Source organism: Xenopus laevis, chromosome 2L (genome assembly GCF_017654675.1).
Source record: "Xenopus laevis strain J_2021 chromosome 2L, Xenopus_laevis_v10.1, whole genome shotgun sequence".
Taxonomy (NCBI): domain Eukaryota; kingdom Metazoa; phylum Chordata; class Amphibia; order Anura; family Pipidae; genus Xenopus; species Xenopus laevis.
Genome location: NC_054373.1, coordinates 113526450 through 113546981, shown reverse-complemented (window position 1 = coordinate 113546981; position 20532 = coordinate 113526450). Strand labels below are relative to the sequence as shown.

The 20532-nt window shown below is 36.7% G+C and overlaps 1 protein-coding gene across 1 annotated transcript; it reads left to right on the top strand.

Annotated features, from left to right (window-relative positions):
* The first annotated feature begins 316 nt into the window (after nt 1-316).
* ccdc138.L (coiled-coil domain containing 138 L homeolog) lies at nt 317-19301 on the top strand. Its single transcript, NM_001095943.1, is given in 14 exon segments — nt 317-429; nt 2362-2489; nt 3588-3700; nt 5420-5601; nt 6900-7058; nt 9561-9680; nt 12459-12536; nt 12611-12718; nt 15305-15466; nt 15843-15959; nt 16584-16773; nt 17493-17669; nt 18157-18295; nt 18470-19301. Coding segments are annotated over 13 exon segments (1821 nt in total). The 5' UTR covers nt 317-429; nt 2362-2385; the 3' UTR covers nt 18642-19301.
* The last annotated feature ends 1231 nt before the right edge of the window (nt 19302-20532 follow it).

The window sequence follows — 20532 nt, the reverse complement described above, 5'->3', positions numbered from 1 at the left end:
GGCATATTGGGGAAAGATTGGCTCTTTTGGTTGCCAAATAAGTGGATCTTTGCGTCTATGGCCACCTTAAGTGCCCCAGGCTCAGGCAACAGCTCATCCGTTTTGCAAAACTACAGGTGTAACTGCAGAAGTTTATTCAGCCCCAAGAAAAGAAACACTAACGCGACCCAGCGCAACCCAATACTCAATTAGATAAGCTTGCTGTGGCACTAAGCTCCCTGACTAACCACTAAGAACTGCACTCACGCCTATTCTATTGTATAGCCACTTAAAGAAGGCGCCGAATGTCACGTGTCTGCGTTCTCCGTGGCTTAACGTCACGTGTTCGTGACATCACCCGAGGCCTGTTAGCAACTTAGGACTAGCAGCGTCCTTAGTGAGGGTTGCAGGCATTTCGTTTGGGTCTGTCCGCGAGGAGAACACATACGGGTAATGAGTAGATTCAGTGTAGCGATTGCATCTGTACAGAGACATATTGTGACCTCAATACACGCGACAGAATTCGTATTCAAAATGTTTAGATGCGGGCAGCTGTGGTATATGTAGAGCATCAGCGGCATTACTTCGCTATAGGAGTAGTAATGGTTTCCATCATGTAATAATTGTATCATGTTCATGTCTGTGTATGGCACTGTACTGGGCCCGTGTACCTCGGCACCACCATTGGCTGCAAAAATGCTATATATATTCAATTATAATGCTGGATTTTTCTTTCCTAGAATAAGGCGTCAGCTCTGACCTGTTAAGTGTGATATGATCTGCCTGCTCTGCTTTATTGTCAAGACCCATTTGCTAGGGCTCATTACTTTAAGGGTAAGGCCACACTAAGCGATAGCGCGGCGATTTGACTCGCCGCGACTATTCGCCGCGACTTTTAATCCTCAATCGCTGGCGAAACTTTGGCGCTGGCGTCTATGGGAAATCGCGCAAAATCGCCAGCGTAAAAACACACGCGGCGATCTTTTTTCTATTGTCGCTCGAAATCGCCTCGCTAGGCGATTTCGAGCGACAATAGAAAAAAGATCGCCGCGTGTGTTTTTACGCAGCGATTCCCCATAGACGCCAGCGCCAAAGTTTCGCCAGCGATTGAGGATTAAAAGTCGCGGCGAATAGTCGCGGCGAGTCAAATCGCCGCGCTATCGCTTAGTGTGGCCTTACCCTAAGGGAACCAGTGTTTAGATGTGAGCAATACAGGCTGTGGGGATAGCTGTAAACAAATGACACACAATGGCACTCACACACACACATACGTAGTGAGTGATATTTTGAGACAATTTGCAATTGGTTTTTATTATTTGTTGTTTTTGCGTTATTTAGCTTTTTATTCGGCAGCTCTCCAGTTTGCAGTTTCAGCAATCGGGTTGCTAAGGTAAACAATTACCCCAGCAACCATGCAATCATTTGAATAAGAAACTGGAATATGAATAGGAGAGTGCTAGAATATGAAGAGGAGTATTAAAAATGAGTAATAGCAATACATTTGTAGCCTTACAGGGCATTTGTTTTTAGATGGTGTCAAAGACTCCCTTTTGGAAGCTGGAAAGGGCCAGAAGAAAAAGGCACATCATTTAAAAAGCTATATATAAAAAAAAACAATGAAGACCAATTGAAAAGTTGCTTAGAATTGCCCATTCTATAACATACTAAAAGATAAATCAAAGGTGAACCACCCCATTAACCAAACTGCGAAGAAGTGTGCAAGGCATTGTGAGAATAGCAGTCTTGCCTATAGAATAGCTGATGTCTGTTACAGTGTTGGAAATATTGCTTTCAATTGAGATTACATTTACAAATATCTCTAAACCCACTTCAATATATTTTGAAACATTGCATAGAATTATATTTTCTTCTATCATACAAAACTAGAGGAATTGAAGTGGAGTTCCTGTTTAACCGTATGTGTGACAATGCAATAGCTGTTTTTGTACCATGCCACCATTTTTAAATTCTTTTCTTTATCCATTTTCAATGTTAATTCCCTATGCAGAAGTGTCTGATGGTTAGATGAGCGTATGAGTAGGATAAAGCTTTGCTTTACTTTTACCATAAAAGTATTGTCTAAAATGTATGACTATAAAAGATTATGTCCATAAAAGTATTATTTTTAGTGCAGACATTGCATGGTGTTCTAATGGTGTTCGTAAATACCCATACTGTTAACACAGGAGTGGGTCTTCCTATTTAATGTTGCTCTTTCTGCGGAAAAAGCAACATTCATCTTTGTATTGTGGCCTTTATTTCCAACAACTGATTACTCTAGTTAATGATTTAATTCTACTGTGAAAATGCTTTCAAATGTTGTGCATAATTGTAATTTTGATCGCTAAAGTGCAGAGTTCAATGCCTGACATTATTCTACAGGAAATTTTCATGGCGGACTCTAGAATGCCGGTGTCACCAAATTCTTCAGCAGCGGTTACACGCAGTCAACAGAAATACCACAATAAAGCATTTAAGGATTTATTGAAAGTTATACAGGATAGCGGGTGGTAAGTAGTTTTGAAAGGACTTATCTTTAATCTGTTTTGGTACAAAAGCAGAATTTATTTTAATTGGCAAGTTTAGCTTTCCATTCATAAATCACTACACTGTGCTTGTATGAAATCATATATCATTATGTATCACAAAAAACAGAAATCCAGCTCCTGTAATATATTGTATTGATAAATTATTATTTTTTTCTGCATCATTTGATTATACTGATACTATATTACAGAATGTAGTTAGTACACTACTGTATGTAGTTAGTACATTGTTCAATTTGTTTGGATTCAGATGCTATGATTTCTAGCTACAGTCCAAAGATCTATGGGTAGGTTAATTGGCACTTAGTGTGGTTGTTCACCTTCAAAGTAACTTTTAGTATTACATAGGCATTGATATTTTGGAACATTTTGCAATTGGTTTCTTTTTTATTGTGGTTTTTCATGGTTTTTCAGTTATTTTGCCGATATTTTGCTATCTGGTTGCTAGGGTCTTGTTTACCTTAGCAACCAGGCAGTGGTTAGAATGAGAGCCTGGAATATAATTAGGAAAGAAATGAATAGAATAAGGAATAAAAAGTAACAATAAAAATAACATTATAAACTCAGAGTTTTTTTGTTTTTTTTTTGTCTGCCAGGGTCACTGACCCCCATTTGAAAGCAGCAAAGCTGTAGAAGAGAAAAGCAAAAATTTCAGAAACGACAAAAACATAATGAAGACAAATTGCAAAGTTGCTAGGGATAGGGCAAACCCTAATTAAGTAAGTAGTGGGATACAGAAAAATATGCAAGATATGCGCCACCGATTACAGAGAGCGAGAGAAAAATAGGAAAAGATAATACAAAACTAAAAATCACATCTAGTGTTATGGAAACAACCAGAATCAAATGCTGAAATGTGAATTGATGCTCTTAGAGTAGCTATTGCATCTACTGCAGTACAGGAAAACTTTGTAAGTAGGATTTTGTAAGTAAGCACTTATCTTTCTATTTTTCAGTAACTAAGATAACCAACATGTGAAAGAGTAAATGAAAACATGCCGTGACAAGGTTCATGCTTTAATGTTGTACGCAATTTTTTTGTATATTCTATTTCCTTTTTAGGAGTGATAATAGGAGTACTGATTCTTCTGATTCAAGTGAGCTTGAAACTGACGAGGAACAGCAAGCAGTGAACAAAATCCAAGATATCAGTGCTCACCAATATACCAATACAGGTATGGAAAATATACTCCTAATCATGTTGCTATCAGTGATTGTATTTCATACATGGCATTATCCTAAGGCATGTTTGACTGTACACAGAGCAGTCTAAACTCCCCGAACTGTTTTGCCTGTGCCAATGAACTGGCATCACAAGAAGCGCCGCGAGTGCATTGGCGCAGGCATTTTTTCATTGAAGACACAGAGAAGCACTTCGGGGAGTTTAGTTGCCCCAAAGAAGAGGCGATTAGTCCCGGGCCACGAAATCTCCCCGAATCTCCAGGTGTGGCCTTACCCTAAGAGGAAAAAAAAGAATGGGTTTCTAAAACACCTTACTAGAATACTGGCTAGTGTTACATTAAGAATGTCATTCTCCTTAGTAGCTTGAATGATGATATACCCAATTGGCCCACACCTCGTATTTAGGTTTGGTGTTTTGTTTTGTTTTTAAAACATGTTTTTATTTATTTTTGTCACATAGTACAGTTTGTTTCCATTATGCAGTTCCATTCAGAAAATAAGTAAAGAATATAAATTCTTAACAATTGTTCCAACAATATAAATTAACATTTTAAACTTTCAGCTCAAGGTAGGCATGAGTATAAGACCCTATAAGGAATTTTGTGGGTATGCAGCCAATAATCTATTGATTTTATAACTTCTGGGGGGAGCGCAATCCAGTCTTGTTCCTGTTTCCAGGTATCAAGGTATTGGGATGACTATGAGTTTCTTCATCGTACCGTGTTTGTCTAAACATATAAACTGTGGTGTTGTGGGAGTGATGTTATGTATGTTATCCCGGTGTTAAAGAATTGTGTTGTATTTTGTTCTTTTCTTATGATTGCTTCCAACCAATCCATATGAAACATGTGGTGTAGTTTTTGTTTGTTTGACTAGTTGTATGCTGTGGTGTTGCTGAATAATGCCCATTCTATTTGCATTTGAAAAGATTTCCCAACTGCCTGTTCACCATATGAGGTTATTGGTATTATTTTTATTTTTTTTTACCTCGTTTGTGAGGGTAGGATGGGTTCATTGTTTCCATTTAAACCTAAGTAAAGGTCTAGCTGCTGTTCAGATGTGAGATAGCAAGTGCTGGGCAGGCTTGGTGAATCATGATTTAGTCCAGATGTGTCTAGAGAGAGAGATGATAACTTATTATCCCATACAGTAGCTGCTCAACCTGTAAACAGTTATAACCATAAACCATAATATATGATGGTTTAAAAACAGTGATAAATGTTTTATTGTGTCATTATGATTAGTTTTAAGGTTTTTGATAATTGATTTCTAATATAGAAGAATATGCCACCGTGATCAACTACTCTTTTCACTTCCAAATGTAGATCAGCTTCATGCAACAAAATACCAGAACTTGAGCATTCATAGATATATATTTGCAGTACTTCCACATATCTACCTTGTCCAGTATTTTCCTTGAGTGCAGCACATATAAGCATTGGCACACAGGAGAGATTCTGCTTTGGGAACATGATTGCATTTGTGACAGCCAAAGTAGCTAACTGGCATAGAGAGTTCCATCACCTGACCTCTGGCCCTGCAACTTTACATGACCACAGAATGATTTATATTTTATACTAGGGGGTACATTATTTCCTGTATCATGTTCAGTCAGAGATTATGTAGCATTAATACATTTGACCTTTTAGTTAAATTCTGTATTTCCAAATTGTGAAAATAATTTCCTTTTTTTTCTTCTTTTTTTATTTAAGATGTCACATTGCCATCTCATTTGGTGGCAAACACATGCACTGAACCACCTGTGGAAGCAAGCACCAATGGAAAACATAACTTAAGAAAATCAAAAAGCAGTTTTATCAGGGGTGCAAAGCCTCTTCCTCCTGAAGTTGCTGATATCTATGATGAATTATGTGGAATTTACCAGAAACTTCAGGTAACTGATAAAATTTTTAAGACTTTTAAGATTTTCAAATGTGCAGTAGGTTTATGATACTTCAACTTCTAATGAAATTGAAACATTTTCTGTATTTTGTCGCAATATAATTTCACAGGCATACAATGCCACATACGAAAGTTCTTGGTAAGATGGCTGCTTTCGAAACAGGGAACTGGTGGGTAGCCTTAATACATCAGTCACTATATGGCAACTGTGTCATTTACAAGCATCAGCAGCAAGTTTTCTTTCCCTGGACTGGTGCACCTTATTGAAAGGTAAAAAAAGAGCCGGCCCCAATCTTGCTCATGTGTAGTAGATCAAAATTTTCTGAACTGACTCCACTACATATGTGCTAGACTTCTTTTTAAATGTCCCTAGCATGTGAGCACAAAACAGTTAAAAAGTGTCCTAACTTGTAGTGTAATAGAGGCCACAACATATCCAGCCTGATAATATATGCTTACTTGGCAACGCTAGAATGTAAACCATGGACTTCATGAATGGTATTTTCTCAGGTTTAAGTTAGATAGGTATCCAGTTGGCTGGAAGCCTGGGGGCAGATAATTGGGCCTGCATGTTTTGGCCCACCATTTGGTTGATCAAATAGGGCAAGGATCTACTCCTTATCAATGTTACCGAATGTCTGGATCTACCAGTGTATGGATGTATTGCCTATAGAGGTTTTTCATTTGCTCTGGAAAAGGAGGGATTGTTTGGTACTTATTCATGAAACTGGAAATATACAGATTAGGAAAAAAGTGTTAATAAATTGCTTACAGAAAACTATACATTTTAAATGAATACTCAACCAACTTAAAATTTATATCATAATAAGTGACCTATCAAAAATTCTTTCCAAATTGCCATACCTGTATTCGTAATTTTGTAATGGTCTGTATGCTCCCCCAGGTATCACCCGACACGAAATAATTCAGCTCTAACTGGAACAGGAAGAAGTGTGGGAGTAAAAGACAGAGCCCTGTAAATGTATTGGCTGATGAAACCTAGCATGTCTGTCTCCCTTTGGTTTGTGTGAGCACAATCAATATAAACCCAAGAGGAAGCCCATCGTACTTAAAATAGCAATTTAGGATTAAAATGGTAATTTAGGATTAACCAATGACACACTAGAAAAGTATATTTTCATGAAAATAGTTTATTTAGATGAAGCAGGGTTTTACATATGGGTTGGTTTATGCAATATGTTTAAAGCGATTTACAATGTTACAGTGTTCCAGGGTATAGTTTTCTGTAGTTACTTAGTGGGGGATCTACTTTATTTTTTATCCTTACAGCAAGAAAGATTGTCGCAGCAAGAGTATTCACTGCAGCTGAAAAAAAGGGAGAAATGTTTACAGCAAAAGGAAGAAATGCTTTTCAAACATCAAACTACACTGAGCAAAATTAAAGGATTTGAGGAAATATTTCATGCCAAACTTCGAATAATGAAAGAGGTACTTTCTTTTTGGATTCATTATTTTTATTAAAGCCAAATGGAAACTGCTTAGCTTGAACATCCCGTTTTTTTTTTTTTAACACCTTCATAAGATTACCAAGTTATGTATTCTTAATGAAGGTGCACTAATTATTCGTAAATAATAATCTAAAGGATTTTCTTGCACATAAATGTATTGGGAAAAGTACTTATTTTGCATTTGTCCAATTCATAAAATGACATATGAGGTAAAGTTTCGAATTATCACTAATAAATAATGATATTGACTAATTTACATATTATGCAACAAACCTAAAAAAAGTTACTTTGTTACTTACAAAAGTTACTTAAAGGGGTTGTTCGCCTTTCAGATAAATTTTAGTATGATGTAGAGCGTGATCTTCTGAGACAATTTGCATTTGATTTTTTATTAATGACAGTTTTTGAGTTATTTAGCTTTTTATTCAGCAGCTCATCAATTTGCATCTTAAGCAATCTGGTAACTAGGGTCCAAATTACCCAAGCAACTATGCATTAATTTGAATAAGAGACTGGAATATGAAAAGGAGAGTGCCTGAATAAAAGGATCAGTTATAAAAAGTAAGAGAAAGTCAAATAACTATAAAACTTTTTAAAAAAACAAAAAATGAAAACCAATTGAAAAGTTGCTTAGAATTGGCCATTCTATAACATACTAAAAGTTACCTTAAAGGTGATCCACCCCTTTAATGGCTAATATAGCATTTAATGGCTAATATAGCATTCTGGTTATTATCTATGTAGTCTGACTGTTTAATTTACAGTAAAACAGTAGGTTATGTTCTGTAGACTTTGGGAGAAAGTGCATATTTGCCCTTAACCACATAATGACCAAACTCTATAGTCTTCTTGCTTAGTGTGTGATATGTGGATTACGATAATTTTCGTGTGATTCTGCATTAGCAAAGTGTTCGATTTTATATGATAACCTAAGAAATTCTAAAAATGTATGTAACCAGCATAGGTTTGCTGCTCACTGCTATCTCTGTTGAAAGACATGAACTATTGGTGAGGGTATTTGCATTCAGGGAACAGTTATCTAAAATATGTTCTATAGGCAGTGTCTGTCATAAAGCAAACATTGCAGCAATTTGTTGTCTGGAGGTAATTACCCCATTCGCACAGAAGCTCCATTGGCAAGACTGCTTAACTTGCTGATCATTCATAAGGAAAACTGTCAGGCATGGAAGATTGGTTTTAAAATAGTTCACAGGAAGTGTTCAAAATGTCTTTCAATAGCAGGGTGCACATCCCACAGTATCCTTCTGGTAACTAATTGGAAGTGCTGAACTTTGATCCTGTGCTAGTAGAAGATGTGGAGAAATCATAAAAAAAGAAAAATAGAGACAGACATTTTTTTAATATATAGTTTTTTCAACTGATTGAGTTGCAAAGCAATGGGGGGGGTAAATCTGGTTAATTATTTACAATCCTGGCTGTTACTGGGATTACTGTTATTACTGTAGGAGATGACACTACTATCTTTTAATCACTATTAAACCTTGCTATGGTCTAAGGGCAGAAAACCAATGTCCGAGCTCTAAATGGGGCTTAAGCCCCCTCAAAAGCAGAACATATCTACTCTAAAGGCAACATTGATTGACCTTAGTATGTGTGTGTGCTTGTTTATGATCCACTTTATGGAAATAAAATGTAGGCTCCACTTCCCCTCTAACCCTCATTCCCTCTCTTGTTCGGTTGGGTCATGGGTGTCGGCAAACTCAACTTTTTGAAAGCACTAAAAATAAGTGTGCTCCACTGAGGGGGTATTGATGTCAATGATTATGTATTCTATATACATACACTGAAAATGTGGCATCTAGGAAAAACCCAAAACCAGCAGATAGCATTAAAAGGTGAAATAAACTGATAAACCATGTCCATACGTTACCACTAAGGTACTTCAATTGATTGGCGAAGGGAACCGGATCAGATTCCCCCATCACTAGTTCCTCGATTCTCTAGGATCACAGGGTTATCGGTCACAATGGCCATACATATCCCGAGGATCAAGCATTATTAATGAACTCCATAAACTGAAAAAGGACATACACACACCAGACCTGGTCTTTAGGGATGTCTATTCAAAGCTGTGCACCCTGGACTTCTGCCTAGTGTATACATGCCTTCTGGTCCATCAGATCAGTGCAGTTTTGCTATCCCATATGTGTGGTTGTAGTGATATCTGCCTGTATATCATCCTGTGGAACAGTTGGTCAGTTAAAAGCTATTAACTCTTGATATGCAAATGATTAGAACAATAGTAGATACATCACCATTTCATCATATTAAGTGTTCTTGACTTGTATTCAATATTTCAAATATCTGGTTTAGGATCAGTATGTACTGTACATTTATAAGGGATTGGCTTTTAGCTGTAAATATGTAAAGACAATATAGATATAGATATATTATATTATTTTCTATTTGTTTAGAAATAAACTGTTCCTATCCTATTAATGTTGTATTTATATCTTTCCAGCAACATAATGTAGAAATGAAGCAGCTATCTGATACCCTGAGAGAGAAGACAAAAGAAAACAAGAGGCTCAAATCCTCCTTTGACACATTAAAAGAAATGAACGATGCCTTAAAGAAACAGGCAAGATTTACTCTCATATACATATCCTCAAGCTTTTGAATGTACTTTTACTTTTGCTGATTAAAGGGGAATTCCAGCTTCCAAACCAAAATTTGATAAAGAGGCCCACATATCACAGAAAACCCTAATATACCCATTACAGTTACCTGTTTCTTCAAAAAGTCTGAATAAATGCCATTTTCTATACTGAAATCCAGCTGTTTAACAGTTCTTCTCGTTCTGCAACATTTGAAATCCTGTCAGGGAAGGAGGGACTAAAACACGGATGGATGTTACAAATTCTAACAACTTCTCCACAGCTTACAGACAGCATGCAGGAACTACATAACCCACAACGCATGCACTGTGATGTTCCGTTCCTCATTGAAATCACACGTGCATGGAATTGTGGGGTTTGGAGGATGCTGGCTGCTGATACAAAGTAACAGTAGTCGGCCAGCTCAGCAAAGTAGTCAGACAGATCAGCAAAAGAGCAGGGGCTAGGTCATAAACCATTAAAAATCATGAAAAGTCTGCATTTTTTAATTGATGTATATTGCAAATTTGCTTGTAATTATGTTTATTTTTCAAAAAGCTTAAATTATGTTTTTGTCGAGTTCCCCTTTAAGTGAACTGTTCACTGTATTTCCCACTTTGTGACTTCAAAGAGACACAATTATTTTTCCTTCTCCTGATTTCCTGCTTTATGGTAGATCTTAGAGATTTTATCATTCAAATAATCCTTCTCCAGAGCACTTTATGCTTGTTATTAAAATAGTCATGGTAAGCACTGCATGACTAGTATTAACCTTTTTCCATTTCATGCATTCAACACAGAATGTTTCTTACTTCTGGCTTTATATTTTGTAACAGTCTGCAAACTTTTTATGCACAAACCATGCATACAGGACTTTTCTCCAGATGTGTGTGTGTTTTGTACATATTAAGTTCCTGGCCATGGTCATTTAACATTATTTTCTTTGCAAACTTTTACCTTTGTTTTTAAAGAGGTAGTTCACCTTTAGTATGATGTAATTTTTGATATTCTGAGACAATTTGCAATTGGTCTTTTTTTTTTATATATATATTTTGTAATTTTTTTTTAATGATTTAGCTTTTGGTTTAGTTGCTCTCCAGTATGAATTTCAGCAGATATCTGGTTGTTGGGGTCCAATATACCCTAGCACTGAGGCAATGATTTGAACGAGTGGGATATGAATAGGCAGAGGGCCTGAGTAGAAAGATTAGTAATATAAAGCAATAAATAGAAATTGCACACTGCCAGAGTAATAGTTTTTTTGGCTGTTGGGGTGAGTCACCACTATTTGAAGGCTGGAATGAGGCAGAACAAGAAGTCAAATAATTCAGAGACTATAAAACTCTATAAAACAGTAAATTTGGAAATATGTTTGAAGTTTTTCCATCTTCACAGTTTTCTAAAAATAATAGTTTTTATAATGAACTTTGCAATTCATGTTGACTAAGACAATACTGCAATTATTTTTCCATCCTACTCCATTATTTCATTTGGAAGGATAAAGAAATTCTTTTTGCCAACGTTAGTACAGATCAGGATTTTTCTATCCGATAATCATGGGGATGCTGTTAAATTCACTACAACAGCAGTACCTGTTGGCTTGATGAGAATATTTTAAACAACCCTGGCTAGTTTGGTCCTTTTTCATCTAAAAGACATGTGCATCAAAAGGTGAATTTCCATTTCTCAAATGATGTCCGACCTACAGGCTTAAAATATATCTTAAGCTGAAATCAGCCAATTTCAGCCACTACTGTGAGCCTCTGTAGTCCATGTGTCGGCATATTACACAAATTTCAGAGCAAAATGCAAAGTCTGATGTTTTTTTTGCAAAAATCCAATCCAAATCCAAAAATGTGTTCACATATTTCAGCAGGCTGATTTTGCCCGCGTATTTGGTAACACACTGATTTCCAAAGTCACAAGGAAACTGGAATCGAATTGCCGCAAGTGCATTGTCACAGACAATTTTTCATTTTAGCAGGCGGAAGGCAGTTTGGGGGAGATAGTTGCCCTGAAGAAGAGACGATTAGTCGCCAGGCCGCTAAATCTCCCCAATTCTGCCAGTGTGCCCCTGCCCTTAGGTTGAAAAAAGGCATCCATCAAGTTCAACCTTTTAAGTTTATTAGTTATTTACTTGAAAGGCACCTAGATAACAGAACTGCAGAAGTATTCTGCAGGTCAGAGAATTGCCAGATATTTACTGGTGTCTCACTGAACTTGAATTGATAGGTCTCGGCCTTGCAAAGGAAGATGGTGTCAAATGCAATCTACTCTCTGCACACATACATGTATTTTGTAGTGCCAGGGATCTTTAAGTAAATCCATTTATAGACAGTGATGTATTTAGATCAAGTGCCACCCTAGGCCTGGGGCCTAACTGCTCCCCCCAGCTTGTGGAAGTGATGTTCGATGCAAGACTGTTGGTGACGTCACTTCCACTACAAGTAGGGTTGCCGCCTTTTCTGGAAATAAATACTGTCCTTCCTATATATTTTTTTTGCCTATTAACAACATTGGGATCAACCATTATTATCAGAGGCCAGGCCGATAAAATATCGGCCAGGTAGCAACCCTAGCTACGGGTGACATCACGGTCTGTGAAAATCGCCTACTGACCACTCACCCGCCTCAGCTCAGTCGCCAGATTTATGCAGGTAGTCTCTGGTGGTGGCTGGGGAGGTTTTCTATTAAACAATAGAAAATTGTGTCTGTATTGATGCATTAATAGTGTATGCTTGGTTCATGTACATTTCCTACAGCTAAATGAAGTAAGTGAGCAGAACAAGCAACTGGAAATGCAAGCGAGGAAAGTCCAGGCTCGTTTAGAAAACTTACAAGTAAGTCTTGTATTTGTATTACTGCATAAGTTTGGAAATTTTGTGCTTGTAAACAATGTGTGTTTCCCTTTCAGAGAAAGCAAACATTTCAAGCAGCTCAGAAATGCAAAGAGGTACCTCATGCAACACAGAGCATAAAACCCCCCAAAAAAGAGAAGGCTAATATTTCTATGAAACTTAAGGTAACTTAACTTGACAACCGCAAATATATTCACGATATTTTAATAACTGTTCAAATCGGGTAGAATCCTTACCTGAAATCTAGTACGGGTATAGGATCCGTTATTGGGAAACTCGTTATCAAGAAAGCTCAGAGTTATGGAATGTCCATCTCCCATAGACTCCACTGTATCCAAGTAATAAAAAAACAGTACCTTGTACTTGATGAAAACTAAGATAAATTAATCATTGGAACAAAATCAGCCTGTTGGGTTTTTTTTATGACCTGTCACTCTCTGGTTAGATTTTAAATTCTGCACAATCCTCAATACATCAAACCTATTTTATGCCAGGTCTTTTGTTAGAGTGCTGAATGTTGTTTAGGGAGTCATACACAGTCTTTTTTTTTTTTTTCTGCTGGTGGATTTCTGCTGGCAGAAAATAGCCATGACCATCATTGTACACGGAGACTGACATTAAAGGCGACTGCTTGTGGCAGGTTTCTGGACGAAAATGCTTGTGCTTTGCTATTTTTGGGCACGTTAAGAAAACACCCATGTATAACATCATTAAGACTTGTTACCTGTCAGACAAAGTGTAGAGTTAGGGACTGACTGCATTTAGTCAGCGCTTTATTAGTGTGGGGGGGGGGGGCTGGGGAAGGTGTCCTCCCCATCCACCACTTACACGTCTCTACCTAGCATGCCATTCTGAGACCCAAGGTAGGAGCAGCATGACATACTGCTTGCATTGGAGCCCTCTCTATACTGCCCTAAGTGAGTATTAGGGATGCTTGTATGATTTTTTTGGTGTCATTGCAGATAATTTACTCTACCATATAAAATGTTATTCCTGAACCAACAAATACATTTTTTCTTACTTTTAATATTGGTGTGTAGGCAGCCATCTCAGGTCATTTTTCATGATCCTGTGCTTTTAGAAAGGGCCAGCACTTCATGATGGAACTGCTTTCAGGCAGGCTATTGTTCCTCCTATTCAATGTAACTTATTCACTTATTAAATTTGCTTATTGGATTTTAAGGCAGCTAGGAAAGGGAACACAGGTTAGATTTTCAGCACTTGGTTTTGAGATCTAAATTTAACAAAGGGTATTATACAAAATCACATATAGAAAGCTCCTAATTAAAGAAAGGCCATCTCTCATATATCCTCAATACATCAAACCTATTTTATGCCTGGTCTTTTGTTAGAGTGCTGAATGTTGTTTAGGGAGTCATACACAGTCTTTTTTTTTTTTTTCTGCTGGTGGATTTCTGCTGGCAGAAAATAGCCATGACCATCATTGTACACGGAGACTGACATTAAAGGCGACTGCTTGTGGCAGGTTTCTGGACGAAAATGCTTGTGCTTTGCTATTTTTGGGCACGTTAAGAAAACACCCATGTATAACATCATTAAGACTTGTTACCTGTCAGACAAAGTGTAGAGTTAGGGACTGACTGCATTTAGTCAGCGCTTTATTAGTGTGGGGGGGGGGCTGGGGAAGGTGTCCTCCCCATCCACCACTTACACGTCTCTACCTAGCATGCCATTCTGAGACCCAAGGTAGGAGCAGCATGACATACTGCTTGCATTGGAGCCCTCTCTATACTGCCCTAAGTGAGTATTAGGGATGCTTGTATGATTTTTTTGGTGTCATTGCAGATAATTTACTCTACCATATAAAATGTTATTCCTGAACCAACAAATACATTTTTTCTTACTTTTAATATTGGTGTGTAGGCAGCCATCTCAGGTCATTTTTCATGATCCTGTGCTTTTAGAAAGGGCCAGCACTTCATGATGGAACTGCTTTCAGGCAGGCTATTGTTCCTCCTATTCAATGTAACTGGAGGAGTTGCAGTGGGACTTGGATTTTTACTATTGAGGGCTATTCTCATGTGTACCAAGTGCCTGTTATCTTGCGTCAGGAAGCTGCTATCTGGTTACCTTCCCATTGTTCTGTTGTTAGGCTCCTGGGGGGGATGTAAGAGGGTGATATCATTTCAACTTGCAGTGCAGCAGTAAAGAGTGGCTAAAGCTTATCAAGTACAAGTCACATGACTGGGGGCTTCTGGGAAACTTACAATGTCTAGCCCCATGTCAGATTTCAAAATGAAATATAAAATAACCTGTTTGATTTGTAGAAAAACAGATTTCCGTGCAGAATTCTGCTGGAGCAGCACTATTAAGTGCTGCTCCAGCAGAAAAAAAAAACATGTTTTCCAATGACAGAATCCCAGGAGACCATTTATTACATTACCCATGCTCAATGGGTATCCTCAGTATAAACAGTGTAGAATGCTTCAATAAGCTTTTTCTGAATGCTTTTGTCTTATTTTCCGCGTTCTTTTCAAGTTTTCCTTTCTATTCTTCTTCTTTATCAGAGCAATGTCTTTGAAAATTATTTTTTTTGTGTGCTGTGCCTTGTGGTTATAAAAGCAAAACCAGATCTTGGCAGCATCTGTATTTAAATATATTATCAGGTAAAACTTTCATCGTCCATGTGCGCTTTATACTTTATAGATCATCTGTTGAGACAGCCTAATTTACTCTTTTGATGTATAGATAACACAGATGCAGACTATAACATTGTGTCTGCCCTGCAGGTCCCTCATAATGTTCAAGTATATGAGCTTTTAACTGTGTTAATGGACTGGATCTCTGATGTGGAGATTAGCAATCCTAAATCAGAAGAGAATGGAAGCAGGGGGAAATCATTATGCATAAATCAATTGCCCGCAAACTATGTTCAAGAAAAGTGTGCCAAGGTAAGTTTATTTGCAGCATTTTGTTTTTCCAGGGAACGGCAAGTCTGAACAAAGCACTGTTATATTGTTGCTGTTACTTGCCTTCTCAAGCACTTTTTTTTCTTTTCTATAAAGAATTCTTCATGCTTATCAAAATTAATATTTATGGTACTACAGTGTTAGTAATTTGGAGGATTGTAAAAAAGCACAGTTTAGACATGCATTTGAAGTTGTATTTTAATCGTTTCTTAATTATGCCTTTTTTTTGTTTGCAAGCACATTCAACACTTATGTGTGGATTTATTTTTAGGGAGGAGGGTGGTAATCTTAATTATATCATTATTTTTATTATTTGCTAATGTTAAACTACATGTATTTTTTTTTTTTGTCTTTCCAGATTCTTCCTGTTGTGGTAGAACAGTTCCAGTCGGCACCTTTGCTCAGTCCAAAGCTACACTTTTCACTTATTAAATTTGCTTATTGGATTTTAAGGCAGCTAGGAAAGGGAACACAGGTTAGATTTTCAGCACTTGGTTTTGAGATCTAAATTTAACAAAGGGTATTATACAAAATCACATATAGAAAGCTCCTAATTAAAGAAAGGCCATCTCTCATATATTCTGTTTCTCATAAATTCAAATAATTACAATTTGTTTTAAACAATTTCCTTGTAAAAATAAAACAGTGCCTTGTACTTGGTCCCACCTACGATATAATTAATCCTAATTGGAGGCAAAACAATCCTAGGGGCTTTAATTAATGTTAAGATGATTTTATAGTAGACCTGAGGTATGGAGATCCAAATTATGGAAAGATCCTTTATCCAAAAAAACATCATTCTGGATAACCGGTCGCTTACTTGTATTTAGAAATCAATTTGCCATAAAAATTATCAGTATTTAGTGATTTTCACACGGTCTGCCTATCTAATATATATTTCTAATCTATCTCTCTTTGTGTATCTATCTATGAATGGTGTATCTAACTGTATAGCTAATTAACAATCATTTTTAATATGTATGATTATAAACAGTGCATAGTAATGTTACTAGTCATTCTAGCTACATTTTTCTCCTTAATTCTTCAATACTTTTATGTGACGTGTTAAAAAATTATTTTATCTTCATTGTAATCACAGTTGACTATGGCTTCAACCCTACGAAGACTCGGTGAAGAAGCATACAAAGGAGTGACCTATAAACCCAATGAGGAGACCCTTGATGAAAGAGCCACAGACAACAAAATGAAACATGCAGCATTCTATAAAAGCAGTAACTTACCACTGAGATTCTTATCAACTTTAGTTGTTCTTAAAACTGTTACTCAAGGTATGATTTGTCATCTGGTACATGTCCTATTTTCTGTTAAAGCTCCTTATGCACATATATCATTTACAATTCTGCCATACAGGGTTTTGTAGTTTATGGTTTCAGAATTCTATGTGCAAGCTCTATTATTTATAATAGAGCTTGTCCAGTTTTAAAGGCTGAAAATGCTTGTCGATAGAAATAAATGAACATTCCCTTGATTTAAGAAGTTTAAATGGAAAATTTGAACCAGCAATCGTGCCCATAAGCGAGTAGCTATGGTGCTCATTTACAGCCAAGAGGCACACATTGCTAATTCCTGCCAACTGGCATTGAGAGTTGAAAATTTTACCAGATTAATAATAATACTGGATTGCTTGGGTTGGGACATTTGGGGAAAAAGGCTAAATATATGTCTAAAATATATGCTTACTGTAAAGCTTATTAATCATACAGTGTTTTGACAGCCTCTGATATTAGGCAGAAAATGGTGGCAGTCAAACTGCTCCTCTCCCTATTGGCTGTTTGCATATTCTGCGTACACACATCATCATGGGTTGGTCACAAAAGAGTTATGTTTAATACTTGAACTGGTAGCTCTTCATTTGCTGATTTTAAGGATGCAGCCATAGCCATTTGCTTCACAAGTATGGCACACAATAAGGTCATTGCTGCAACTGAAAATATAGTTGTATCTATGGTAATAACTGGCATAAACCAGTGATATTTTTTTTCCTCAGTGGACTACATTGCGCAAGCTTTGGATACGCTCTGTATGGATTTGAAAACCGATGAAGGTAGAGAGCTGTTTCTTCAGTATGATGCAGTGGAAATTGTTTTAAAGTTATTACATTTGCCAAATAGATGTCTAGTTTCCAGCGTGCTCGATATCTTACTTCAGCTGTCAATGGAACTGAGTAAGTTTGTCTTATGTATGCAATTTTTATCAAAAATACCTCATAAATGTGATAACATGGTGACTTCAACTGTGCTAGTCATAAATGGCCCAATTATCAGCATATATGTAGGTTAGTCGCTGTTTAGTTTGGCTCCAGATGCAGTGACAGTTTTGTTACACTTGTACACAGGTTTGTGGGCTGTCACTGGTCTGCCCAGTTTCCATTTTGGCCATGATAGTTATGTCATTGACCTTCTTTCTGTGTGCAAATCTGCAGCAGGAATGATCATGAACTTTTCTGTTAGAAACTGCGATAGTTCTTGATAAGAGAGACTTTTTCTTTTTTTTTTTTACCTTATTGTCTAGTATTTTAATAATTTTCAGTCATTGGGAGGCCAGGAAAGAAACATAATTTTAGTTATTATCGTCTTCACAGTCATCGGCTTGGTGTAAAACTGTAAAAAAGACAGACAATATGATAAATCTGGTAAAATGGCTTCTTTCAGGATTTTTGGAGCCTTTGGTGGAAAACTGTAGCAATGAGGCATTTTTTAAGAACTGTGCTGCAATACTGCGGGATCCTAAATCTGACTTGCCAATTCTGGAAAAGCTGAGTGTCACCCTCCAGAAACTCTCCAAAGTCAAGTAGGTGTTTTTTGTTATGCTCTGACTTCATGTTCCTTGTATTTACTTGTTTGTACTTTGATAATTTTGTTATCTTTGCTTTAGTAATTACCTGGCTGTATAGTCTGTGGGTTTTTCTTGATATACGAACACACTCTTCTTTATTTTATTAATGTTCACTCTTTATATTTTTAGGAGCAATAAAAAATACTTTGAGCTCTTCAACATTCCTCAACAAATTCAAGAAATGCAGAGGAATGCCAATTCAGACCATGCCTTCCTGGTAATCAATCTGAACTCTATTCTGTTCCATCTGGGCTATACAAAAGGCAGCACTTTTCCCTCTGGTGCCAATACCAGTTATTAACTGCTATTAGCAGATCTCTTTTCCAGTCATGTTCAAATCTGTGCTGTGAGTGAGTGGTTTCCAGTCGTGTTCAAATATGTGCTGTGAGTGGTATTTGATGCAGTTCTTCACTTGTTAGAAATGTGGTTTGTTCCTGGGCTTTTGGAATATTATGTTCTTGCAGAAAAAGGCATCTTTTAGAATGTTATAGGTGACACTATTCTAAGCAACTTTCAGCTGGTCGTAAATGTTCTATAGTTTCCAGACCATTAGCCTTCCTATTCTGCCTCTTTCAAGTCTCAAAGTGAATATGCTCTCTCTTTTTACTTGACTTTAAATGTTATTCTTATATTTTATTGCTTACCTTTCTCTTCAATCCCTCTACGGTTCATCTTTCATTGTGACATCCAAACTGCTGCCTGGTTGATATGGCCATTTAGGCCTAGCAACAGAATAAGAAATTAATTCAGAAAACATGAAGATCGTTTCTGTTTTAAAATTACACTGTCTACATCATAAATAAGGTTCATTTTAAGATGAGCTGCCTCTTTAATTTGTCAATATTTTTCAGTGTTGTTTTAGTGCTGGTGGACGTTGCCCCTTTTAAAGTTGTGTATAGAATATGTACATTATTTTATGTTTTATATTATTTATCAATAAAATATGTATATTATATTACTATAATATGTACTTTTAGTGAATACTGTTAATCTCCCATGTATCCGACCAAACTTTTGAATTTTAAAGAAGAATTCTGACCTGCTGTTGCTTCCATGAGAGAATAATTGCTGTCACGTGTCCATTGAGGCCATCTTTATTTAGTACTCTTCAGTCAACCTGATGACCGTATTAATTTTATATACTTGATCCTTTTGAACCTCTGTCAACAAATAACCCCCATGTAACTTCAGAAACGCCCTCACGCACACCCAAAATGAGTTTAACAAAACAAAGTCATGGAATTTATCATTGTTTTCTTTTCGATGCCCTAAAAAGCCGCAAACACAGGGTAGGGCTAGCCGGGTGCAAATAATCTGCTGTTCCATTGTTAAAGCCATAATTATTAATGCCTTAGCAAACCATGCTAGTAATGCTCTATAGCATTAAGAGATTAGGAACTGAATTTTGAGTCTCTTCGTTCTAACAAATCAGTTCAAGATGCTAAACTTCAAGATCAAGAAGATTTTATTCATCATTAGGCCACATTGTCTTGAATAAACTGAATTATGCGTCATGGGTAATAACCCAACAATTTCTTTTGATGTTAACATCTCTCAGATATGGCTGCCCTCTGGTTTCATTCATGTGGAAAAACTCCTGAAAAATATTTATTGCTTTCTAAATCCATAACAGGCTAATATAATTTCAATTCAGGACACATTTAGTATTTAAATTATGATATACTATTTTTTCCTAATAAATAGCAGCAAACAATCTGAAGGCTAAATACATACAGTGAATTACGGTTAACACTCAGTATCTTCACTGTAAGACAGAACGTGCTTGCTACTGTTCAGCAACTGATCAATCCAACATATACGTTCCAGAGAAAGTTTCAACATTAGGATCAAAGCAAACCACAACACAAGTAACATTCCAAGGAAATATTCCTGATCATTACTTAATACATTATGATAGGTTTAGCAGATGCCTGCACAATCCTACTTTGATTATTCTTTTCTGTTCTTATTTTGAAAATGCTGAGTTGGGGTTTCTGCTGAAAACACGGAAATTACTTGCTTTACTGACCACATGAGCACATCTGGGATAACTTAAAGCATATAGAACAGCTGAATGAAACACACTCCAATGCCATATGATTAGCACAAGTATCTTTCCTGTTTTTAGAAAAAAATCTATACAGGTATGGGACCTTATCCAGAATGCTCAGGACCTGGGGATTTCCAGATAA